At 43.3% G+C, this 26,369-nt stretch overlaps 1 protein-coding gene across 1 annotated transcript in view; it reads left to right on the top strand.

Moving 5' to 3' along the window:
• The window catches only part of Dzank1 (double zinc ribbon and ankyrin repeat domains 1), a 52,321-nt gene that overhangs the window by 14,580 nt on the left and 11,372 nt on the right, over positions 1 to 26,369 (top strand). The window contains exons 6-13 of the mRNA NM_001427722.1: positions 811 to 935; positions 4,220 to 4,305; positions 5,408 to 5,525; positions 7,416 to 7,529; positions 8,897 to 8,989; positions 20,022 to 20,147; positions 21,316 to 21,480; positions 22,797 to 23,004. Of these exons, the coding sequence (NP_001414651.1) occupies positions 811 to 935; positions 4,220 to 4,305; positions 5,408 to 5,525; positions 7,416 to 7,529; positions 8,897 to 8,989; positions 20,022 to 20,147; positions 21,316 to 21,480; positions 22,797 to 23,004 (1,035 nt within the window). The remainder of the gene's footprint in view (positions 1 to 810; positions 936 to 4,219; positions 4,306 to 5,407; positions 5,526 to 7,415; positions 7,530 to 8,896; positions 8,990 to 20,021; positions 20,148 to 21,315; positions 21,481 to 22,796; positions 23,005 to 26,369) is intronic.

The raw sequence follows: 26,369 nt of genomic DNA, 5'->3' as shown, positions 1-26,369 counted from the left end.
AACTTACACGAAAGCAGGGTTTTGATAGAGCCAAGCAAATCTGAGGGGCACAGGAAGTGTCAGCATCAGAACAGATTCAGGTTTGGTTACTTGGGAAACGACAAAGGTGCATGTAGAAAGAATGTGTTCAGGAGATGGCTAAAACACGAGCCTGCTTTTTATGCATTGGTAGGCTAGCAGGATAGCTTATCAGGTGAGAGAAAAGCGTTTGCCGTGCAGACCTGATGGCCTGATTTAATCCTGGGAACCCATGTGTGATGAGACAACTGACTCCCAAAAGTTGTCCTCTGTGGCATGCATGCACCCAACAACAGCAACACTAGTATTGGAGGGGGTTTGTTTAATTCTTTTCTAAAAAACAAAACAAAACAAAACAAAAAAAACCCAACAAAATAACAAAGTGACTTGGGTCTGTTGAGGTTCTGGAGTCCTCAGTAAATAAGCAATAGCCATGCAAAGAGAGTCTGCCATGGGTTTCTTTTCTTCTTGTTTGTTTGCGTCTTTGTTTCTTTGTTTCTTTTTGTTGTTGTTAAAAAAACGTTACCTGTTAACTTTGCATTGGTGTGGTCTGTTTTTTAAGTTTGACCAGGAATGTTGTAGAAGGCACCAAGGAAGTTTATTTTCTTAGACTGGGCCAATTACTTCTTTCTCAGTTTTATTTCACTGGCTCAGGGAGGACGACATTATAGTATTTGCTGCTAGGGAAAGAATGTGATGCGCTCCTTTACTGGAAGTTTTAGCTATGAGGACATAGTCATATGGCTTTATATGATAATGATGTCATAAAACAATATTCTTATATAATTATAGACCTCAAGGTGGGAGAAAGAGCAGACCCTAAAACTCTGAAAGATCTTCGCTTCTCAGAGAGTCCACTGGAGATCCCAGCCTACCATGAGGGAGCAAGTGCTCGACTGCCTACTCACCAGGCCCAGGTAACACCAGCAGAAGTTCCTTAGGGTCGCCAAAATGCCTCAGGCACCTTAATGCTTCCCAGCATACTCTCAAACTGTAGCCATGTTGCAGGCAGTGTCCCAGCTCTGGAAATACTGTGTCCAAAGGGAAAAGCCTTCCTGTTCATAGAGCTCCTTTGCTAGGAACTGACTTGAGGCAGGTAAATAATAATCAAGTAAATAGTCACACAATTGGTTTTTTGAGACAGGGTCTCTCTGTGTAGCCCTGTCCATCCTGGAACTTAATCTGAATACCAGGCTGACCTTGAACTCAGATTCATCTGCCTCTGTCTTCTGTGTGCCAGGATTAAAGGGATGACCTACCACCACCCAGCTACATTAAAAAAAGTAATGAAATGCACAAGACAAACTGGGCGGTGGGATAGCACAGTGGTTCTCAAAAGTGGTTCTTTATACTTGCATGATCACAATCACATAGAAGTTCATTTGAAGCATATGTTCTTAGGCCTCACACCAGCCCTAAAAAGAGACTCTAGGCATGGGGCCAGTATCTGCGTTTTAAATATTCATCCTTCTGGCCTAACACTGATTTCAGGGTCAGGTAGCAAAGTAGAAGATAAATAATCTGTGACAGCCAGCTTTAGGGTGAGGGTACCAAGTCTGTGGGCTCTGTGCTGATACGGGATGCCAGAGCTACCCAGAGAGGTCATTTTCATCTGCAGACAGCCAGTGACAAGGACTTCCAGTTCACTGTTGCCACCTGATGAATTTGCATGGAAACCAGAAACCTGCATCTTCATGTCTACTAACCTAGCTTAAAATCTGAGGATCAATCCAGAACCTGAACCAGTGTGTGAGAAACACACACACACACACACACATATGGCGAGTGAAATTCATTGTCTCACAATATTTTGGCAGATAAGTCACCAGTTTATGACTTCTAGTATAGGCCATGCTTGATGTAATATAAAAACATTAAACAAAGAACAACAGTAACAAAACATATCAAAAAAATAAAGAATGACAGTAATGACCAACACCAAAACAATAACAAAACCGCTCTGAATGCTCCCCATTGTCTACAGAAGAAAGTTGAAACCCCAAGCTTTAGGGCCTACACTGTTGATGTGAACTCACATCAAATGGCTTGAGCTTCAGCATCCGCTCAAGGATGAGTATTGCAACCCCTCACATGCTGCATGGACAGCACCCTTCCTCTAGGATGTGCCCCAAATCCATGTCTGCATCCAGTCACAGGAATATGAGACAAAGCCAGACTCCATGGTCATGCCATAGCTATGAATTGCTATGAGCTAACTGTCATATTCTTCTTGTTTTGTTCTTAGACAGAATCTCACTATCTAGTCCTGGCTGGTCTGAAACTATGCAGGCTGGCATCAAATTTGTGGTGATCCTCCTGTATCTGCCTCTTTTTAAAAAACTTTAAAGCATAACCATATTGCTTTCTTCTTCCTTTTCCTCCTTCCAGCCCACGTCATGTAATGTCCCCTAGTCTCTCTCCAAACCATGACCTAGTTCTCGACTGTTTTATTGAGGTCTCACAGGTATAGATCCTGCCTCTTGAATGCAGGCATTGCAGGCATGCACCACTGATATCTGGCTGACCTACTGCTCCTTAAAAATAGTCAAGGCAAGAAAGAGGAAGAAGCTGAGTGTGGTGGTGCATGCCTTTAATCCTAGCACTCGGGCGGCAGAGGCAGGAACACCTCTGTGAGTTCAAGGCCAGGCTTGTCTACAAATCAAGTTCCAAGACAGACACATCACAGAGAAACCCTGTCTCAAAAAACCAAACCAAACCAAACCAAACCAAACCAAACCAAAAACATGAGAGAGAGAAAGAGAGAGAGAGAGACAGACAGAGACAGAGACAGAGAACAAAGAAAAGCAGGAAGGAAGGAGGGAGGGGGAAGGAAGAAAGAAGAGAGATGACGAAGACCGAGAAAGCCCTTCAAATCACAGGTGACAAAGTGGACATGACAACTAGATGCAAACTATGATACTAGATCATATCCTAGACCAGGAAAACAACACATAGCTATAAAGGACACAATTGGCACAACTAGCAGGGTCTAAATGTGGGTCTGTGGACTAGATAGCAGTGTCACCCTCTGCTGACTTTGATTTATGGTTATTCTTGGGAAATGCACATTCAGCTACTTAGGGCAAAGGAAAATACTGCTTGCAGCTTGTTTTCATATGACTTGGAGAGAATGAAGGTATATGTACAAAATGTTGACTTAAACAATTGTTTAACAAAGGACAGGAGTTACTTTGTTCTTTTGATAACTTTTTTAAAAAGATTGATTTATCCAAATAAGATGTTATGTGCTCAGTGTGGTGGTTTACTTCTTTAATCATTGGCTTCAGGAGGCTGAGGCAGGAGCAAAACGTGGCCAACATAGCAAGACCCTGTCTCAAAATAATATTACAAAAATACAATGGAATGGGTATGGCATAGCACAACTCATAGTGTTGTTACTATGAATGTCAAGGAGATATTGGCTGCTGTATGCCAGTGTGTTTTACCATCAGTAGTAGCATGGCTAACTTCTCTCCTTCATCTTTCTTTTTTGGGCATCCTTTCTGTCCCATCCTGTAGTCCACACCAGGCCATATGCATCCCAGGATGGGCCAGCCATGCACTGCCCTGCCATGGTACCAGTGTGTTTCCTTTTGTTTCCTGTCTACTTTACACACCTTCTTCTCATTTCCCATGCCTGTCTGGGTTGTTGCCACTTTCAGGATCCCTTCTCCTAGGAGCCTACAAGTGTGAATATTCCCTCTTCAAGATTCCCATGGCACACAGCACAAGTCTGTTATCTTGCTAGGTCCATAGATTTCAATTATTTTGTACAGATATGAGGAGTGTGCTTTAGGGACAGGGACCACGTAATATCTTGTTTTTTGACCTCTCTGCACCAAACAGAAAATTAATTCAAATACACTATTTGTATAAATGAGTCCTTTTGAGTTTTCTAGAAATATTACCCTTAAGACAAATGGATACCAACTTAAGTCTTCCAATTCTAAAATATGATCTGTCTAATAGTAAATTCAGATATCTTCTTTTTAAACTTTTGTTATAAATAACATATATACATTTACTTATGAATAGAAAGCACTTAATGAATTATTTTGATTTCAGAGTAATAAGTACAAAGACTTTTCCCTGTGACAGTTTTAAAACATGACTGTTGGTACATGAATTTTGAATGGACTTCTCCTGTCCCATAGCCAGACTGTATGTGTGTCACTGTCCCTGTCTGTGCTCTCCATTTTAGTCCCCTGGATTTGCACACATAACTGGCCAGAAGAGTCTGACGAGCACTGAGGTCATGAGGATCCAGAGGGAGACAGACTTCCTGAAGTATGTATCACCTTCTCTATCTGTCTTAGACCCTTCCAAGTTACACTTGGTCTATGAGATTAAAAGTGAAATATAGGGGTTGGGGATTTAGCTCAGTGGTAGAGTGCTTGCTAGGCCCTGGGTTCGGTCCCCAGCTCTGAAAAAAAGAAAAAGAAGAAAAAAAAGTGAAATATAACACTGCCTTTGCTCATTCCTGGTATAAAAATTGGATTCGTTATGACAGGGACTTGCGATGTCATCCTGGCCTAGCCCTTGCTGTGCCATCCAGGTTGGCTTCAAACTTGAAACAATCTTCTGCCTCAGACTCCTGCGTGTTGGTATTTACCATGCCTAGATACTTTTTAGAGTTTTAAAAATACATAATTGGGAAAAAGAAGCCAGGACTGGAGAGATGACTCAGTGGTTAAGGCACTTGCTGCTCTTCTAAAGGACCTGGGTTTAATCCCCAGCACCCACAGGTTGACTCACAACTGTCAACAGTTCTACTTCCAGGGGATCCAACGCCTCTGTAGGCATGGGTTTGTATTGCAGGCAAAATATTCATATGCAGAAAATAAAAATTTAAAATAGAAAATACTTGAAAAGAAAAACGATGACATGCACTGAAGTGCATAACTGTGAAGAGTGTGATTGACACGTGTATGAAACTAACACTACACTCCCAGGATGAACAAGCTCATCCCGACACTGCAGCCTCTATCCTGCCCCAGCCAGGGCTGTTGAGCTGCTGCTTGTCCCTCTGGCTTGGTTTGCGTTGATCCCATATGTAATGTATGTAATAAATCAGCATGCACTCTTAATCTATATTTCCTTCATAATTAATTATATAATCTTTTACACACACACATTTTCTAGAATTTCCCTCTTTGATGTCATGTGTGTGTACATGCATGCATGCTTGTGTGCTTTAATTAGGTTTGCTTGCATAAGCATGGGCTACTGCTCCGAAAGTACATCACTGATAACACTGTCCCCCCAACAAACCTTTCACCAGCAGTAGTCCTAGGAGGGCCAAGAGCTAACGCACCCTTCACCATTCATTGGATATATATGATTATTAGTGTAGGCAATTATGGAGTAATGGAAACCTGTTTCATTGTAGGTGTGCCCACTGTCTGGCTTCCCGTCCATCTGATCCTTTTGCTCGCTTCTGTCAAGAATGTGGTGCTCCTGTCCCACCCATTTTTGGCTATCGTCTTCCGCCCCCAGAAGGGGCTCAGGTAAGCTGCAGAATGTCTGAAAACACTTATTTCTGTTTTATGTGACCTGTATACGTATCTGTGACAAGGGCCTGTCACATGAGCCACAAGCAGAAAACCCTCATTGAAAGAATTTTGAACACATTGATATCTTGCCAAGGATTTCCTCTGTGTGGCCTTGGAGAAGACACACTGAAAAACAGACTAAAATCTCACTGTTTTAATGGGAGAAGATTTGCCTGAAACTGTTTTCAAGTACCTTGAGCTAGTAAGGCTTCACTGAGATAACTGTGTGGACTGGACAGAATATAAACCTTGAGACAGTCCTCAAGGTTGCCTAAGCTTCTGCTCATATTGAGCTTTCTTTTACCTACACACTCGAGTACAGATGTGTGGATACTTGGGCGCTGAGAATGTACTGAGACACTGCAGTCAAATTACCTGTTAACATTCTGGGCATCGGGTGGGCAGAGCATCCATTCAGTGAAGTGCTGCTTGACTTGCAAGCACAAGACCTGGGTTCAGTCCTCAACAACTAGCTCCCTGCCTAGCCAGGAGGCTCCAGGCCTAGCATAATTGGTGAGCTGCAGGCCAACAAGAAACCCCATCTCAGAGGAGACAGACAGCATTCCTGATGATGAAACCTAAAGTTATCTTCTGACCTCCACACATACAAACCTGTACATACATGTGCACCTGCACACACACACGTACACACACACATTTTAATATGTTTGAGAACTTCATACATGAGCATTACACCTACATCACTCCCAATGCTCTCTATCCCCAACACACACACACACACACACACACACACACACACACACACACACACACTTTTTTCAAAAGTTAAAATAGAAATCATAATAAAAGCAAAAGAATCTACTCATGACATAATAAAAACAAACAACATTCCTTGGGCACTTAATTAATTAATAAATATTTTATTGGATATTTTTTATTTACATTTCAAATGTTATCCCCTTTCCTGGTTTCCTGTCCACAAACCCCCCCCCGTCCCACCCCCCAACCCCCTACTTCTATGAGGGTGTTCACTCACCCAACTACCCACCCCTTCCCGCCTCCCCACCTGGGACATTCCCTTACACTGGGGATGGGTCTAGCCTTTGCAGGACCAAGGGCTTCTCCTTCCATTGGTGCCCAACAAGGCCACCCTCTGCTACATATGCAGCTGGAGCCATGGGCCTGCCCAGGTGTACTCTTTGGGTAGTTGTTTAGTCCCTGGGAGCTCTGGTTAGTTAGTGTTGTTGTTCTTATGGGGTTGTAACCCCTCCAGCTCTTTCAATCCTTTCTCTAACTCCTCCAATGGGGAACCTGTTCTCAGTTCAATGGTTGACTTCGAGCTTCCACCTCTGTGTTTGTCAGGCTCTGGCAGAGCCTCTCAGGAGACAGCTGTATCAGGCTCCTGTCAGCATGCATTCTTGGCATCAGCAATATTGTCCTGTTTGGTGACTGTATGTATATGAGATCCCAGGTCATCTTAACAACGTTTCCAATACGGCCAACTCCTATAGTGGCAGCCGCAGCAGTGCTGCTGTTCTCATCCTGTCCTGTGCTGGAGGAGCCCCCACCCAGAGTACAAGCAGAAGCAGGAGAGTAGCCTGGAAGAACCTGTGCTCTTGTGCAGATGGGCATTTCCTGGGAGGCCTCAGTCTGTTGCTTACCTTTGGCTTATGGTTCACATTCTAGAGTAAACAGATTCTTACACTAAAAATAAATAAATAAATAAATAAATAAATAAATAAATAAATAAATAAATAAATACTAGGAATAAAGTAATAGGAAAGGAAATTAATTCAACTGTTTACAAAAGCAAATCCAGCCACGGGAGCTAAGTCCTGTCAGCCTTAGCTTCCCACAGCAAACCTGACCTTTTCCTTTGAGCAGATGGGCCTGTGTGCAGAGTGTGGCAGTATGGTTCCCATGAACACCCCCATCTGTGTGGTGTGTGAAGCTCCTCTTGCTCCACAGCTGCGGCCACAGGCCAGCCTCTACTTGAAGGTAAGGGAGTGTGATTCTCTGGAAATGTGAATGAGATATGCAGAAAGTAATGTTTGGATAATTATGTCTGTCTTCAGCCGATGCAGTGGACTAGTGATAGAAACTAATGTGTTGTAGACAAACTCATTCTGATGTTAGAAAGGCAGACTAGCCCAGATACATGACTGCCAGTAGAATCTGTGAGGGAGAAGCCTATGCATATTCCCCCAAACAAGTTGCATCTTTTTTTTTTTTTTTTTTTTTTGGTTCTTTTTTCCGAAGCTGGGGACCGAACCCAGGGCCTTGCGCTTCCTAGGTAAGCGCTCTACCACTGAGCTAAATCCCCAGCCCCAAGTTGCATCTTTTATGGCTGCAAGACAAGTCCCTTGAGAGTGATGATACTAAGTCTGCTGCCATCTCCAAATAAACTCTGGCCCTACTGCCACAGTTGCCTTGGTGGCTGAACCTGCAGAGCACTGACATAAGCAGTTGTGCAGTTCATGCCAATCAATTTGCATTTTGCAACTGCAGCCTTCCATGGGTGGGGTCTTACCCTGTATACATTTTCCAATGTTCCAAGGCAAACTGCAAAACATGAGGTTTCTCCTTAATTGTACTAATCTTTTTTTTTAATGTATGTGGGTACACTGTAGCTATTTTCACACACACCAGAAGAGAGCATCAGATCCTATTATAGATGGTTATGAGCCACCATGTAGTTGCTGGGATTTAAACTCAAAACCTCAGGAAGAGCAGTCAGTGCTCTTAACCACTGAGCCATCTCTCCAGCCCTGCACTAATCTTATTAACAGATACAGCTTCCCACCCCCGTCTCCTCCCTCCTCATTTCTAGCTCTATCTAGTTTTATCATCTCTATGTTGCATCTTATCTTGTGAATTAACTTGGGAAGCTGCATTAATATTTTCTTCTGACAGTCACTTCTTCAAATTCTTTGTAAATTAGAACCTACAGAACAAACCTAAATTCCTAGTTAGCATAAAGTCTTGGGACCCAACAGACCTATAAATCCACAGACCAAGCTTCTGCTGGTCTCAAGTCTTTCTCTTTACACTGTAGCTATGAAGTAGAGAACCTGTTGACTGTTGGTTTTCCCATGCTGGAGCTGGGAACATAATCGTTGTAAAATTTCAAGTTGTCTTCCTCACACCAAATGAATACTACTTTCCATTTGTTTACTTGCAGTTCTGTCTCTTTTAAAGCTGTGTTCAGTTGTCTGGCATAGTGCCAGACAATGGTAATGTTTTCAATATTCCCCAGACCAGTGTAGCACTCCTGACGGGCTGTAGCACCAGTAGTTGACCACCAAGACTGTGGAGCATATCCACCCTGCCATTGCTCATTCTCTTTATAATTCCCTGTTGTCAAGGAGAGGGTGATCTGTCGCACCTGTGGCACTGGGAATCCTGCTCATCTGAGGTACTGTGTCACCTGTGAGGGGACCCTGCCTCCAACACAAGAGGTAGGTGGACTACATGTGAGTGTCCTATTTTTGGTGGCCTCTAAGTTTTGTTTGCTGAAAGTAGCTTTGACAGGTCAGGTATACTGATGAAGCCTGAAGTTGGTGTAATCACTCAGCAGACTTTTCTCTGAGAGCAAAACTTACTTATCCAGTGAAAAGGGTGAAAATGAACACAAACACACACACACACACACACACACACACACTCACACACACACACACACTCACACACACACACACACTCACACACACACACACACACACACACACACACACACACACACCCTTGGTAGCTGAAGGCTACCAAGAAAGGCTCCAGGAAGCTCCAACAACTTTATTTTTTCTCCTATAGCTTATATATTCCAGAAAAATATTTAAGTCAATATAAAAAGTACAATGTGATTTCATCCTGTTTTTCTTCAAGTGAACGGTTACAAAGAGTGTGGATAAAAAACCAGCACATCTCTAAGTTCTGTCGAGGGTGGTTGTTGACTCATTAATCTGCTCTAAGCAGTAATAATACTTGGAAAAGATCGGTCTTTATCATTGTAAATGCCAACGATACCTTACAGAGAGGGGCTGGAAACCCCCTTAGAGTTTCCACACAACACAACACATTATGAGGGATGAGTTGACTGGGAGGGCAACAAGCAGACAGAAACTCCTTAAGAGCATGAAGTCCTCAGGACACGGGGTCCTCTGGCTCTGCCTCCCTGAGGCACACCCATCTCAGTTGTGTTAACCAATAGACCACGTTCCAGGAGTTCTAAAGCTGCCCTGTCTTCCCCCTGCACGGCCCCCAGCAGTTGATGTTAGTGGAGGAGTAGACATACAGTGAGAGGAGAAAGAACACAAAATAGGGCCGCAAGATGACCCAGCAGATGAAACTACTTGCTACAGAAACTTGTCAACCTGAATTCCATGGACTTGACAGTAGGAGAGAGTTGACGCCCAAAAAATCATCCTGACCTCCACTGCAGACGTGTTAATCTGTGGTAATTCTGATACCTGAACATGGGATGCCTTTTCATTTCTTTCTGCCTTCAGTTTCATGTTTTCCACCTAGACAGGTGTCTCATACATTTAATCACTCCTTTCCAACAGTCATACATGATATCTTATGGCGTCACCTTTTACTCCTCAGAGGTCTGTGGGTAGACGCTTCTCTTATCTTGATAGTATGGGTGCCCTTGTCCCATCCTCCCAGCAGGCCAGAGATGTGTGAACTTTGGGGTCTTTTTAAGTCTTCACATTTTACATCCCAGTTTTTATTTTGCTTTTTATTATTTTATTCTCTTTGCCTTGGTTTTAATTTGATCCTCTTTTTTTCAAATTTCTTTTTACTTATTTGCTCACTGGTTTAAAAAAAAATTTTTTTAAGACAGGGTCTCATTATATAACCCTGGCTGGCCTGAAACTCACTCTGTTGACCAAACTCACAAAGACCTGTGTGCCTCAGCTTCCTGACTAAGTGGGATTAAAGGTGTGTGTCACTATGCCTGGCCTTTTTTTTTTCCTTCACATTTTCTATTTAGGATGTGTGCACATACATGCACTGCTGGGTTTCCTGTTTGTTTGCTTTTGTTTTTGTTTTTTTTTTGTTTTGTTTTAATGTTCTAGTAAGTTTTGAAGAAGTGGTAGTAAATAATTAGACATAAAAAAACGTTTAAAGCAGCAATAAAAGAAATAGAGAGTCTGAGCACGGTACCAAGCCTCAAGCCCATGGCAGCCTTGGCTGCACAGCAAGACTGTCTCAGAAAATGAAAGAGAAAGAAAATGAAACTTAAGACTGGAATAAGTGGAAGGCTATCCCGTGCTCAGGCATCAGAAGAATTAAAAAGCAGTTTCCAAAGCAGTCTACAGATTCAGGAAAATACAGTCAAAATTTCAATGACTTTGATTTTTTATAAAATGGTGAAAAGATTCCTGAAGTTCACATGGAGTGACAGGACCTCGGAATGGTCAAGCAATCTTAACCTACAGGGACAGAGCCGGGCCTGTGCGCCTCCTGATGCACCGCCTAGCAATCAATCAGAACAGCGCACATACACGCCCAAAGAAAACACCACTATGTCAGAGAGGTAGCTGCATCCCTGATCACTGCAGTTCACAGTAGCCACTATACAACATCAACCCACCTCATTAGGAGAGGAACAGACAAAGAAAACATGGCATCAAACCAGACACACTCAAACTAATAGAAGAAAAACTAGGGAAGCATCTGGAACACATGGGCACTGGAGAAAATTTCCTGAACAGAACACCAATGGCTTATGCTCTAAAATCAAGAATAGACAAATGGGATGTCATAAAACTGCAAAGCTTCTGTAAGGCAAAGGACACTGTGGTTAGAACAAAACAGCAACCAACAGATTGGGAAAAGATCTTTACCAATCCTACAACAGATAGAGGCCTTATATCCAAAATATACAAAGAACTCAAGAAGTTAGACCGCAGGGAGACAAATAACCCTATTAAAAAATGGGGTTCAGAGCTAAACAAAGAATTCACAGCTGAGGAATGCCGAATGGCTGAGAAACACCTAAAGAAATGTTCAACATCTTTAGTCATAAGGGAAATGCAAATCAAAACAACCCTGAGATTTCACCTCACACCAGTAAGAATGGCTAAGATCAAAAACTCAGGGGACAACAGATGCTGGCGAGGATGTGGAGAAAGAGGAACACTCCTCCATTGTTGGTGGGATTGCAGACTGGTACAACCATTCTGGAAATCAGTCTGGAGGATCCTCAGAAAATTGGACATTGAACTGCCTGAGGATCCAGCTATACCTCTCTTGGGCATATACCCAAAAGATGCCCCAACACATAAAAGAGACATGTGCTCCACTATGTTCATAGCAGCCTTATTTATAATAGCCAGAAGCTGGAAAGAACCCAGATGCCCTTCAACAGAGGAATGGATACAGAAAATGTGGTACATCTACACAATGGAATATTACTCAGCTATCAAAAACAATGCCTTTATGAAATTCATAGACAAATGGTTGGAACTGGAAAATATCATCCTGAGTGAGGTAACCCAATCACAGAAAAACACACATGGTATGCACTCATTGATAAATGGATATTAGCCCAAAGGCTTGAATTACTCTAGATGCCTAGAACACATGAAACTCAAGACGGATGATCAAAATGTGAATGCTTCACTCCTTCTTTAAAAGGGGAGCAAGAATATCCTTGGCAGGGAATAGAGAGGCAAAGATTAAAACAGACACAGAAGGAACACCCATTCAGAGCCTGCCCCACATGTGGCCCATACATATACAGCCACCAAACTAGATAAGATGGATGAAGCAAAGAAGTGCAAGCCGACAGGAGCTGGATGTAGCTCTCTCCTGAGAGACACAGCCAGAATACAGCAAATACAGAGGCGAATGCCAGCAGCAAACCACTGAACTGAGAATAGGAGCCCCGTTGAAGGAATCAGAGAAAGGACTGGAAGAACTTGAAGGGGCTCGAGACACCATATGAACAACAATGCCAAGCAACCAGAGCTTCCAGGGACTAAGCCACTACCTAAAGACTATACATGGACTGACCCTGGACTCTGACCTCATAGGTAGCAATGATATATCCTAGTAAGATCACAGTGGAAGGGGAAGCCCTTGGTCCTGCTAAGACTGAACCCCCAGTGATTCAGTGATTGTTGGGGGGAGGGCGGCAATGGGGGGAGGATGGGAAGGGGAACACCCATAACGAAGGGGAGGGGGAGGGATTAGGGGGGTGTTTGCTCTGAAACCGGGAAAGGGAATAACACTCGAAATGTAAATAAGAAATACTTAAGTTGGGTTGGGGATTTAGCTCAGTGGTAGAGCACTTGCCTAGGAAGCGCAAGGCCCTGGGTTCGGTCCCCAGCTCCGAAAAAAAGAAAGAACCAAAAAAAAAAAAAAAAAAAAAAAAAAAAGAAATACTTAAGTTAATAAAAAAAAGTAATAAAAAAAATAAGACTGGTTGAGTTCCCACATTTCAGACTAGGAGGCATATATTCGGATTAGAGCAAAAATAATATCTTAGTTTGAGTGTAGGTACACAGCGCATTGTAAGCTAATAATAATGAAAGAGGCACCCCTCTGTACCAGCAGTCTTCGTTATAATGCTCAATATCCTGCTCTAAAAGTTTATATGGTTTGTTGGAAAACTAATCGGGAATAACTAGGGGCAGTCATGGCAGCTACAAGTCAAAATGGCAGCAGTCAGTCAAGCTGAATCCACAGAGCACATATTTTCAACTCCTTTGGATAAACACCAAAAGCAGTACTTAGATCATATACTAAGAATCTATTCAGGTTTACAAGAAACTGCCAAGCTATGTTCTGTATTTTTGTTTTATATATTTTGTATCCTTGAATGAGGGATCATGTTACTAATTCTCATTAGTATTTAGTGCTAACAGTCTTTTGAATTATAGTCATTCTAATATATATAGAGTAGGTCATTGTTATTTTATTTTGCTATACCTTAAAAAGATAGGACATATATCCTATATATTGCATTTTTACCTGTTTATCTTCTTTTATCTCTTTTCTTATCAATTTCTTTTTTATTTGCATTCCAGTCGTTGTCCGCCTCTTCAGTACCGTCTCGTACAGTTCCTTACCCCATTCCTCCTGCCCCTTGCCTCTGAGAGGGTGCTTCCCCCCAAATAAAAAAAAAAAAAAGAAAAGAAAACATGGCATGCATACTGAGTAGAATACCATTCAGCCTTTAAAAGGAAGGAACTCCTTTCACCTGTAACAGAGACATTATGTTCAATGTGAAATAAGCCAGGCACGGTGTCAGATACTGAATGATCTCATTTACATGCATGATGTGAAGACATCATTAAAAAAAAAAAAACACTCACTCACAATGACAGGTGATGGCTTAGGGAGAAGTTGGTGAAAGGTACACTATGCTTCTGAAGATACAGTCAAGATCTCTTTTATACGTCACAATGACCAGTTAATTCTTCTCACCTGTGTTATTGATTGCCATTATTCACTGTATCTTTGAAACTTTCCAAGAGACTAAATGTTGTGTTCTTACCATCCAGAAAGGACAAGTAAAGGAGGCCATGCATAGAGATTTGCATATACATCATGCCGTGCACAAAACATTTAAAATTTTTGTTAGATTTTATTGTTTATGTGTTGAGTATTTGCTAAATGCATGTGCAGCATATACGTGCAGTGCCTGCAGAAGCCAGAACAAGGCGATGGATCCCCTAGGTCTGGAATTAAAGATAGTTGGTAGCTGCCTTGTGGGTGCTGAACCCAGGCCCCTGGAAGAGCAGTCAGTGCTTTTTTTTTTTTTTTTTTAAAGATTTATTTATTGTGAGTACACTGTAGCTGTTTTCAGACATGCCAGAAGAGGGAATCAGATCCCACTACAGATGGTTGTGAGCCACCATGTGGTTGCTGGGATTTGAACTCAGGACCTCTGGAAGAGCAGTCAGTGCTCTTAACCACTGAGCCATCTCTCCAGCCCCCAGTCAGTGCTTTTTACTTCAGAGCTATCCCTCCACCCCACTATATAAATTATTCTTATTAATTAAAATGTATTAAATGCCTCCACATGTGATTCAGATCCTAGTATTTGCATGGTGTTTTTTGTTAGGCATATTAAAGTAGTAATGAATGAATGCCATTAGATAGGTCAGATCCCCTGACGTCTTCTTTCCAAGTATAGGTACATATATTCTGCACCTATACATTGCATACCTTGTAAGGATGTTATAACCTCTGCCTTAAACAGTTCAAGAAAAGGAAGGACAAAAAGAGCGCTTGCATTCAGCTTTAGTTTTCTGGTTCTCTTCACCTCCTGCCAAAAATACTGCCCTTTGCCTCCCATTTGGCGTGGGTTCTGTTCTGTGCTCTTAGCCCCAGACCGAAGGCTAAGACTGGAACTAAATTGCATAACTCACCTCCTATGTGTGTGCACTCGTCCATTCTCCAGAGCCTTCATGCATTAGGAGCAGGTTTGATAGCTGTGCACTTACTTCATTGCCGCCTAAAGGAAAACCCGTGTAGGTTTAAAAAAATTATCCCTGCTACATAGCTGAGTTTTCAGAATTAACTGTGGAAAAAGGCTAATGAGACTGGCAAAATTGACTAGAACATCCACATATTATTCCCAAATCAAATCAGTTATAAATTGGGGGAATCTTGTATTTGTAGCTGTCTGGTGATGTGAGCTCAGATTTTTATCATTTTGTCATCATGAAATTGCACTGTCATTTCCCGTGGCAGCTGAGAAAAGGATAGTGAGGTTAGGAAACCATAACAGAAGAAAATGATGGTATTTATGGAATCTTCTTGGAGTGAACGTTCCAACAGAATCAAGAAAATGTCTCATGAAAAGATTTAAGGTTAGGCTAGAGATAGCTCATCTGATAAACTGTGTGCTTATTCCTGGGGCTCTGAGTTTGAGTTTTAGCACCCATAAACTGTGGACTGGCACACACCCATAAGCATTAGGAGGTGGAGGCAGGATGGTCTGAAGTTTAAGGTCATTCTCAATCTGAAGCCACCATGGGACACATGAAACTCTGAATGTGGTGTCACACTTCTATAATCCCAGTGCTTGGAAAGCTGAAGCAGGAGGATTATGAGTTTGAGGCTATCCTTTCTTCTTTCCTCCTCCAATCCTTTCCTTTCTTTTCTGGACTTCTTATCAAAAGTAACATATTTAAATCAATTATGTTAACTGCCAATGACATGATTCGTCCATTTCTGGTTTTCATCTGTCAACAGAACTGTTCAGGAACTATATAAAAATCTAAAAAAATTAGATGTATTTATTTTATTTTACATATATGAGTGTCTTGCCTGCATGCATGTGTACCATATGCATGTCTGATGACCATGAATTTCAGAAGAGATCATTGAGTGTCCTGGAATTGGAGGTACAGATAACTGGGAGCCACCGTGTGCATGCTGAGAATCAAACCTGGTCTTCTGCAAAAGCAACTCTTAACTGCTAAACCGTGTCTCCAGGGCCCCAAAGTTGAGTGTTTTTAAAGACACAATTGCATCCGAATGGCTTATGAAGATTTAGGTGTTCAAATGATAGTGTTTATAGAAATGGCAGAAAGTAGCAGCGCGTGTTCAATATGATAGCTTCATGTCTTTGTTTAGCAACATTGATAGGATAGGGTAAGACAGTTTTTATTTCCTTAAAGTAACGTTAAAAAACTTGAACTTTAATCTTTGTCTTAGGGTTTCCATTGCTGATGAGAGAGAGACACATGACCAAGACAACTCTTATAAAGGACAGCATTTAATTGGGGCTGGCTTACCTGGTCTAAGGTTCATTCAGTCCATTGTCATCATAGTGGGAAGCATGGCTGTGTGCAGGCAAGCATGGTGCTGTAGATGAGAGTTCTACATCTTGTTCCAAATGCAAACAGGAGAAGACTGCTAGGAGGAGGGTCTCAACGTCCACCCCCACAATGACACACTTCCTCCAACAAGGCCACACCTCCTGATAGTGCCACTCCCTAGCCCAAGCATATTCAAACCTCCACAATTCTCAATGAAAAAATGTGAAGACTTTGTGTTTAGAACCCCACATTGGCAAAAGCTCTGTCAAAATTTAATTTAGTGGCTCAGTAGTTGGGAGCATTTACTGCTCCTGCAGACAACCCGGTTTCAGTGTCAAGACCCACATGGTGGCTCACAACCATCCGTGATTTCAGTTGCAGGGAATCCAGTGCCCTCTTCTGACATCCTCTGGCACAAGGCATGCACATGGCACACATACATACATATAGAAAAACTTACACACATAAAATAAAAAGAAATCTTTCTGTTTAAAAAGAAAAAATAATATTAGGATAATCGAAATGTAAGATCTGAAGCAAAAGTTTTCAAAGAATTGTGCCTTTTGGATTATCCCAAAGAGCCTGTCTCTGATTGCACAGACACTACGTTAATGAACGTAGAAATATTCCTTCCTCAGCTCCCTGTGCTATGGGCTGATGTGACCTTCCTCAGTTCCCCATGTTATGGACTGATAGGAACCCTTTCTATAGAGAAAAAAAGTTCTGTTCTTGGATAACAAAGTACTCCTGAGTTTAACAGGGTTCAGCTGGGCAAATACAGTTAACTAAATTAACCATCTTTGAGAGAAAATTATCCTTAGAAAAATGTTTTTGTTGTCCATATATTTAATATTACATATGGAATATGTGGCAGTACCATGTATTTGGTTATTAATTGGATCTGTTATTCATTGATTCAGTAACTATTTGATACCTAAATGCCAGGATCACTGGTATTGCATAAGTGGGGTATAATGTAGAATTAGAGTCAACACCTAATAGAAAGGCCAGAGAGACAGGAACTTGAGGTGTAGACTGACCCTATGCTGAGCATTCCTTCATATTCACTTGACATTGACCATCCCAAACCCACTACAGACCCGTGAGGATGCTGTTAAAGCAACAGGACTCTGGAATCTTAGACAACAGGCTATACAATCAGACATAAGGTGTAGACCAGTGTCTGCATCTAGTCACAGAACTGCCACTTTTACTATTATTATCACATTACATACTCGTGAATAAGGACCAGGAACCAAGACTCTACATAACAGTGTCAGAAATTCTCAAGAAACAACCCTTTTTTCTCTTCACGATAAAAGAATTCCTTCTTTAACTAGGAGTACTGGAGCCAGGGACCAGAGGCAGGAACTGAGTCATGAAACTATTCTTTATTTAGAGATATGGCAATCTGGGAAGCCAGGGAACTACCATTGCACAGTCTGCTTTTCCCATTCCATCCCCAGCTGGCACACTTAACAAGGAATCTGAGGAAAGACACAAGTCATTGCAAAGGTTGTCTCTGGTCAGGTGGCAGCCTTGCCTCTGAGGTTCATGGTGTTGGAGTTTCTCCCCAATCCCCATATTCTTCCCTCACTATTGTCACTATAGTAACGGTTCATATACCCTCGGTGATATAGTTTACATCCTCCCCAGAGAGCCATCTAGAGATGCCTGTGTTAAAGGGTAGCTCAAACAAACAAGCTGTTAGCAGCTGTCCCTGTGTGTATGCTGGACTACTCACTGTCTGTTAGCAGCTGGCCCTGTGTGTATGCTGGACTACTCACTGTCTGTTAGCAACCGGCCCTGTGTGTATGCTGGACTACTCACTGTCTGTTAGCAGCCGGCCCTGTGTATACGCTGGACTACTCACTGTCTCTTAGCAGCCGGCCCTGTGTGTACGCTGGACTACTCACTGTCTGTTAGCAGCCAGCCCTGTGTGTACGCTGGACTACTCACTGTCTGTTAGCAGCCGGCCCTGTGTGTATGCTGGACTACTCACTGTCTGTTAGCAGCCGGCCCTGTGTGTATGCTGGACTACTCACTGTCTGTTAGCAGCCGGCCCTGTGTGTATGCTGGACTACTCACTGTCTGTTAGCAGCTGGCCCTGTGTGTATACTGGACTACTCACTGTCTGTTAGCAGCTGGCCCTGTGTGTATGCTGGACTACTCACTGTCTGTTAGCAGCTGGCCCTGTGTGTATGCTGGACTACTCACTGTCTGTTAGCAACTGGCCCTGTGTGTATGCTGGACTACTCACTGTCTGTTAGCAGCTGGCCCTGTGTGTATGCTGGACTACTCACTGTCTCTTAGCAGCTGGCCCTGTGTGTATGCTGGACTACTCACTGTCTGTTAGCAACTGGCCCTGTGTGTATGCTGGACTACTCACTGTCTGTTAGCAGCCGGCCCTGTGTGTACGCTGGACTACTCACTGTCTCTTAGCAGCCGGCCCTGTGTGTACGCTGGACTACTCACTGTCTGTTAGCAGCCAGCCCTGTGTGTATGCTGGACTACTCACTGTCTCTTAGCAGCCGGCCCTGTGTGTACGCTGGACTACTCACTCTGGATCTGCAGGTCCTACAGCATGAAGTACAAATGTGCTCTTATTGTTTTTAATTTTATGATTTATGTATATGGGTGTTTTGTCTGCGTGTATTTCTGTGTGCTATTTGTGTGTCTTGTGTCCTAAGAAGAAAGTGTCAGATCCTCTAGAACTGGAGTTACAGTTACAGACAATTGCAAACTACCAAATGGGTGCTGGGAATTGAGCCGGGATCCTCTGACAGAGTGGCATGTTCTCTCTAACTACTAAATCATCTTTCTAGCCTCAAATGTGGTCTTACTAGATAGATTAGAAGTGGCTCTTTACTTATACTACCATTTCCATGCCCAGAATGGAAAATAAAGCAATGTTTCATTGGGCAAAAGGTAGAAGCTAAGCCTCAGTCATGGCCCTGCATGGCCCAGCTTGGTTTATCAGTGATGTCCTATTAATCTACAGTTGGCTTGCTCAGCCTGAGATATCAGCGATACAGAGGAATACAGACATATAGACGGCACCATTTTCATCAACTTCCTGTGGTTTCTAGGAAGGAATATTGTCCTAGTTATAGTTTTCATTGCTATGAACAGACACCACGACCAAGGCAACCCTATAAAGGACAACCTTTAGTTGGGGCTGCCTTACAGGTTCAGAGGTTTCGTCCATTATCATCAAGGAGGGAGCATGGCAGTGTCCAGGCAGACAGGTGCAGGAGGAGCTGAGAGATCAGCATCTTGACCTGGGCAGAGCTTCGAAGCCCACCCCACAGTGACACATTTCCTTCCTCCAAGACTATACCTCCTAACAGTACCACTCCCTATAGCCAAGCACATTCAAACCACCACAAATATGAACCTAAAAATTACTGAGTATGGGCTAGCCTTAGTGATACACACCTTTAATCCCAGCACTTGGGAGACAGAAGAAGGAGAATCTCTGAATTTGAGACCATCCTGGTCTATGTATCAAGTTCCAGGACAGCCAGGATGATGTTGAGAGATCCTGTCTCAAATAAGCAAACATAAATGAGTCTTTTATTCCTTTTGTCAAAAAAGGTGGGTGGGGGTAGTTCTAGTTTCTGTCACTTTTAGGCTTTACTCCTTTCTTTGGATGGAGTGGGAACTGGAGAACATAGTTCTGACTGCCTGTCAACGCTGCTTTGTTCAGCAGTGGCTGTGCAATGGAGATGAAGTCCCTCGTCTGCCCACTCGAAATGGGGAGACCATTTCCTGCTCCAGATGTGGCTGCCAGAACCTCTGGGAAGCATCCTTCTGTGACTGGTGTGGAGCCATGGTAGGCACTTTAAGACTGAGCCTCACCAGGTGGTGGTGGGCACACCTTTAATCCTCGCACTCAGGAGGCCAAAACAGGCAGATCCCTGTGAGTTTGAGGCCAGTCTGGTCTACAGAGCAGTTCCAGGACAGTCAGAGCTACACAGAGAAGCCCTGTCCTGAGATGCAAAACAAAACAAGACAACCACACTACAACAGCCTTTTTGTGCTGGGCACTCCATCCACCCAGGTCTCCCTATGACCTTACAAGAAACACTTCCTATGGTTTCTGCATCAAGATTTGAAGATAGAAATAGCTTATGTTGGACCTGAGAAGCTCTTCTCACTGCCATTTGGTTTGCATATTTTGGGGTTAAACCTCTCTACTCATTTATTGACCACTGGAATTTCTTTTGTAAATTGAGTTGCCTAATTTTTAATCAAAACATTCACATTATCTATGTTTATCTGATATAACATGTGAGTAACAAAAGCCTTACAGTGAATGGCCATCTTCTTCATGTCGGCCCACAACCCCTCTGCTCAGAAGCAGTCCTACCGCTGAGAAACCAGGTGTTCTCTCAGTTCCCCAGTGGGCTGCAGCTTACTGACCCAGTCTTTCCACCTGGCGATATACTCCGCTAGTTCCTCTTCCTGCTTTCTTTCTATAGCTTGCATTTCATTGTCTATACTGTAGAGTATGTGCACACATCATGGCCTGTTTAGGTGATATCCCCCATTGCTGTCCACTAAGGTTGTTCCCAGTTATTTCCTCTAGACTGACACTACCAAGCTGGAAAGATGGCTCAGTGGGTGGGAGCACCTTCCACCAAGCCTGACATCCTGATTTCGATGTTTGTCACCCATGTTGCGTGTCAACCAACTCTCCAGAGTTGTCCCCTGACCTCTACTCAGGTGCTGAAGCACACACACACACACACACACACACACACACACACACACACACAAACATAAAATAAATTTAAGAAGTAATTTTTAAGTACCTAAAATACTGTGAAAGACAGCCTGGGATATATTTCTTTAAGTGCTTGTCTGTGTGTAGGAAAGAGTCTAGAGGTAGAGCTGTTGGGTCAGCAGGCAGGAGCCTATGCTACTTTGATGGCTAGAAATGGTATGGTGTGAGAATAGTTTACATAGTCTAAATCATACATATATTTTCTGTTCTCTAGCTTGGCATTTCTGCTAGCCACTCTGTCTGCCCAAAATGTGGGGCCAGCAATCATCTGACTGCCCGATTCTGTGGCTCCTGTGGTATTTACGTGAAGTCTATAACAAGATTTAGAATGAACAACAGCTTGGCCATAGTCGCTGGGGGGCCTCGCCCATTTCCTGAGGTAAGAACTGCTGCTCAGGTGTAGTCTGACTGTGTGCCCTGTGAATCAGCCCAGGAGAACAGGGCCAAAACATGTAGACCTTGCATGTGGACTTTGAACTAGGTGTGTACATAAATTCAATGTAGGTTTTAAATGTTTGAATGATTTCTTCAAAAGTTATATATTTGCCCAAGTTCAAATCTAGCCTAGGGTAGAAAGTAAAACCTTGTCTCAAAAAAAAAAAAAAAAAAATCAAGAAACTGAAAACTGAAATTGCATTGCTCTGACAGAGATTCAGGTCTAATAGCATGAGGCAGTGGATGTAGTGACCCGGAAAGAAGTAACTCTCTCTGCATGGGGCAGAATGATTCTGAGAACTTTCCTCCCTGCTCTGCTGTTTTAGAAAAGTTACATCAAGTGTGTAAGATTTCTCCCTGCCTGTCAGCACACACAGGGCTGACCGATTTCCTGTTAGCTTTTACAGATTCTCTAAGCCGCACAGTGCTTCAGACTCACCTTCTCTTTCCTGAGAAAGGGAGAGAATGCATGCACTTGTGAAGGACACACGCCGCCTTAACTCAGTCATATTTGTGCACCTGCTGGGGCCCACTCACACCACAGTTTAAGTGAAAAAAAGGTGTTCTTTCTTAGACTGTTTGCCGTCTGCTAAAAATTGTTTATAGTTCATTCTTAGACATTTTCTTCTCTCTACCAGTAAATTTAACTTAATAAATACACAAACACACATTGTCTGTCATGTGAACAGTGCCTCTTTAATTGTGGTGACATCAGGCAGCCTACACAGCCTTCCACGGTGATTTTCTTGGATCCATCAAAGAAATTGGTTCTCAGCAGTTGAATGTTTACATAGTAAAGAGTATTCAATTGAACTACAGAACCGAGAGGGTAGAAGTCTCCCAGGCCCCAGGCAGGATAGAAGCATCACTAATTGGCTGAAATGGGGACAGTAAATGGCCAGGGGGAGTGGACTGCCTTCCATGGATCATGCTAAGTGTTGCTGGGAAAGATAGGAGCAAGGAAGATGAGGCAATGATGGGGAGAATATCTTCACCACCATCACCACCACCACCACCACCACCACCACCACCACCACCACCACCACCACCACCACCATCACCACCACCACCACCACCACCACCACCATCACCACCACCACCACCACCACCACCACCACCACCACCAGCAGTCAACAAAACTTTTAGTTCAAATAATGTTTTTAGGAGTTTTTATTCTGATTTAAATTATATTTTCTGAGTGTAGATGAATTTAATTAAATTATACTCTAATCTTTAAGTTATTGTCTCCCTTGCTCATAGCCCCGATCTGCCTGGCAGTCCCTAAATGTCCCTTTGCCCACACCTGCCACTGGGTCTAAGAAGGACATGGGCACACAGACCTCTGGCCTGTTCTACCCATCTGGCAAGCTCCTGGCAAAGAAGGAACTGGAGGCGGCTTCTCACAGGCAGAGGCAGGAGAAGATGAGTGACCACAGGCCGGTCCTCACGGCTGTCAGCCCGGGAAGAGGTGAGGGGAGGCGCTTGCCTCTGGTGGGAGAAAGCCCTCTCTCTGACAGAACCTCCCATGTTTTCTTCTTTTTAGGTTTATTTTCATGGACTGAGTGTATGTTCCTTTTCTTTGTTCAGGCCATTTTCTGTAAGAACAGTAGCCTTTCCTTAAACTTTTCTCCCCCAATACTTTGACTCCTAGCCCGCTGCCTAGTCCGTCAGTGTCATGGCACCCCCGGGCTTCTGCTGCTGAGTCAGTGTCCTCATTATTACTTGCCATTGCGGCTTTCTAGTGTTTAAAATTCACATGGTATAAAGCTCACCATTTTAACAATGCTTAAGCGTGCGATTGAATGGCATCAAGCCATTAATGATGTTAATGATGTCACAGTCTGCAGAACACATCAGCACCTCAGGAGTAAGCCTGTGCTCTTCAGATGGTCACCTTCCACATCCCTTCTACCAAGTACCAGACTGCTGACAGCCACCGATCTGCCCGTCCGCGGGCTTGCCTCTTCCTGACATTTCTCTGGCCCTTGTGACAGGTTCCTTTCACATAGTGTCCCAGAGAGAGGGTGTGTGTGTGTGTGTGTGTGTGTGTGTACTACAGAAATCATCTGTAGGATCTGCAGCCTTTCTCTGGCCCTTGTGACAGGTTCCTTTCACATAGTGTCCCAGAGAGAGGGTGTGTGTGTGTGTGTGTGTGTGTGTGTGTGTGTGTGTGTGTGTGTGTACTACAGAAATCATCTGTAGGATCTGCAGCCTCACACCCTGAGCACGTTTCTAATGGCTCCTGGGAAGTTTTGTTAAAGCCTCAGTGTGCAGTCGCTATCACAGGCAGGTTTTCTCACCTTTCTTTTTTTTTTTTTTTTTTTTTTTTTTTTGGTTCTTTTTTTCGGAGCTGGGGACCGAACTCAGGGCCTTGCGCTTCCTAGGCAAGCGCTCTACCACTGAGCTAAATCCCGAACCCCCCTTTCTTTTATTCTTATGTTTTAGTTGAACTTTCCTCTTTGATTTCACATTTCATAATTTTTTTGTTGAAACTGGAGATTTTTAATAATTGGTTCTTTCACGTCCCGGCTAGTTCCCCCTCGCTGCTTTTCACTGCTGTTTGCACACTGTCTGTCAGCAGCTGGCTCCTCCTTTCTATGAACTTCAATTCACCCCAATGTGTGATGCAGCTCACTGGGGAGCACCCCTCTGGCCTGCACTCCATCATCCTAGGAAGATGGTGGTTTTGCGGTTTGGGCAAGGCTCCTCGCCGCCTTCCCGTGACCACGCCCAGCCATTGAGCCAGCATACTGTTAGGTCATTACTCTGCTGTTCCCACCATGTTCTAGGTCATCAATCCTTGGACAGACTGACCCAATTAAATGTGGAATCTTTTCAGCAGCGTTTTCTCAGGTCAGAGGCACTTAAATAATTTTCCGACTTCAGAAGAACTCTTATTACCTGATTATTGTCCTGGTTCTGTGTAAAGTGGCCAGCCTATGATTTAGCTGTTATCTGCAGTAAATTTATCAGCAGTCTAACTGCCCCCACTTCCTTCTTTGGTGTTGAACTGAGGGCCTTGTGCATGTAAGGTAAACCCTCTACCACTGAGGTAAATACTCAGTACCTTAAATTTGCCTCTAATTATCCTGTCTTAGAGTTTCATTGCTCTGAAGAGACACCATGACCAAAGCAACTCTTGAAAGGAAAACATTTAATTGGGAGTGGCTTACTATCATCGTGGTAGGAAGCATGACAGTATGCAGGCAGACATGGTGCTAAAGGAGCTGAGAGCTCTATGTCTTGATGCACAAGCAGAAGGAGACTGTGTACCACACTGGGACAAGATTGAGCATATATGACCTCTAAGGCCACCCATACAGTGACACACTTCTTCCAACAAGGTACCTCCTAATAGTGCCACTCCATATGGACCAAGCATTCAAACACATGAGTCTATGGGGTCAAACCGATTCAAACAACCACACATCCTCTCCATTTTTCTGAGCTTGAACTTTCCCAGTCTGTTACAATGAAGTCAGTTGCTTTGGGAAGAGCTTCCAAACTCTGATTTCTGGCCTTCTTTCTCCCTTGGGCGGAGACAGTGGTACTTTTCTCTCAGAATAACCCAAAGATAACAGCAATCATATTTAGTTTTCTATTTCCACCTCTCTCAAAAGGGACCTTTGATAAGTGAGTCAAGAACAGGTGATCTGGGTACCCAGTATCAACAATACATAACATCAGCATAGAGCCTTCAGCCTGTGAGTAATGATGGGACAGGAAGAGGGAGAAGTCCCTTGACCGTGCTTGCTGAGGACTCAGGCTGTGGAATAAGCAGTTGTGGCAGGAGGAGAATATGGAAGTCCTGTTTATTCTGAGGAGATACTGAAGTGGAACTTAGAACTAAGATGGACAGGACTGTGTTCTGACTACTTATCTGGAGTGGAGTTTCCATCATATTAGGCAAAAGGAGGTAGAGAGAGTGGGTCATGAGTCAGACACCACCCACTGACTCTTCTGAGTTTTTGTACATTCTTTTCATCAATGTACTGATGTCTTAAGAAACACCTCTAGAGAATTTAAATCATTATTTTTAGATTTATGTATTTTGTATGTATGAATGTTTTGCCTGCATATATGTATCTGCATTGTATATATGTTTGGTGTCTGCCCATGGAGGTCAATGAACGCATCACACCCCCTGAAACTAAAGCTAAAGATGACTGTGAGCCACCCTGTGAGTACTAGGAATCAAACCTGTGTCCCCTGCAAGAGCATGTACTGTAATCACTGAGCAACTTCTCCAGCCACTCGATGCCTCCTAAACTGGTTTCTCTGGGGAAAGGGAGCACCAAGCTCCTCAGGCTGCCATGATAGAAGTATCCCAGCTCTACTCTTGTGCCGTAAGTTTCCATGCCAGGAGTTAGAACTCATCTACAATTTGATCGACTCTTACCGACTTGAGTATAGCATTAGTCCTAAGGGAGATTGTGTGCAGCCATTTCCAGAATGATTCCTAATATCCCTCCTGTCCTCAAAAGGAAGAGGCTATTTCCTCTCTCTTGGAATCTAGATGGCCTGGTCACTTGCTGGCCAGTGGAACATGATAGGCGATACCCTGACAGTTCTTGTCTTAAGCCTTAAGAAGGATGGAAGTCATGTGCTCTCTAGAAAGTTAGCACCCAGTAAAGAACTTCATCCTGTGTTCCTGAATGAAAGAGAATCTGCTTAAGAAGAAAAGGGGCACCCTGTTCCAACAAGGACTAAGGCATTTGAGTGGCCCCAGATAGCAGGAGGGAAGAAAAGCTGTTATCCTGCTAGTGCTAACTGGTTCTGCCGTCTTAACTGAGACCCCACCCCAATCCGTTTCACTACGGCGAGGCTCTGCAT

The sequence above is a fragment of the Rattus norvegicus genome, chromosome 3, assembly GCF_036323735.1.
Source record: "Rattus norvegicus strain BN/NHsdMcwi chromosome 3, GRCr8, whole genome shotgun sequence".
In the NCBI taxonomy this organism is placed as follows: domain Eukaryota; kingdom Metazoa; phylum Chordata; class Mammalia; order Rodentia; family Muridae; genus Rattus; species Rattus norvegicus.
Note: the sequence above shows the minus strand (reverse complement) of the source record. Positions and strands in the feature narration are given on the sequence as shown.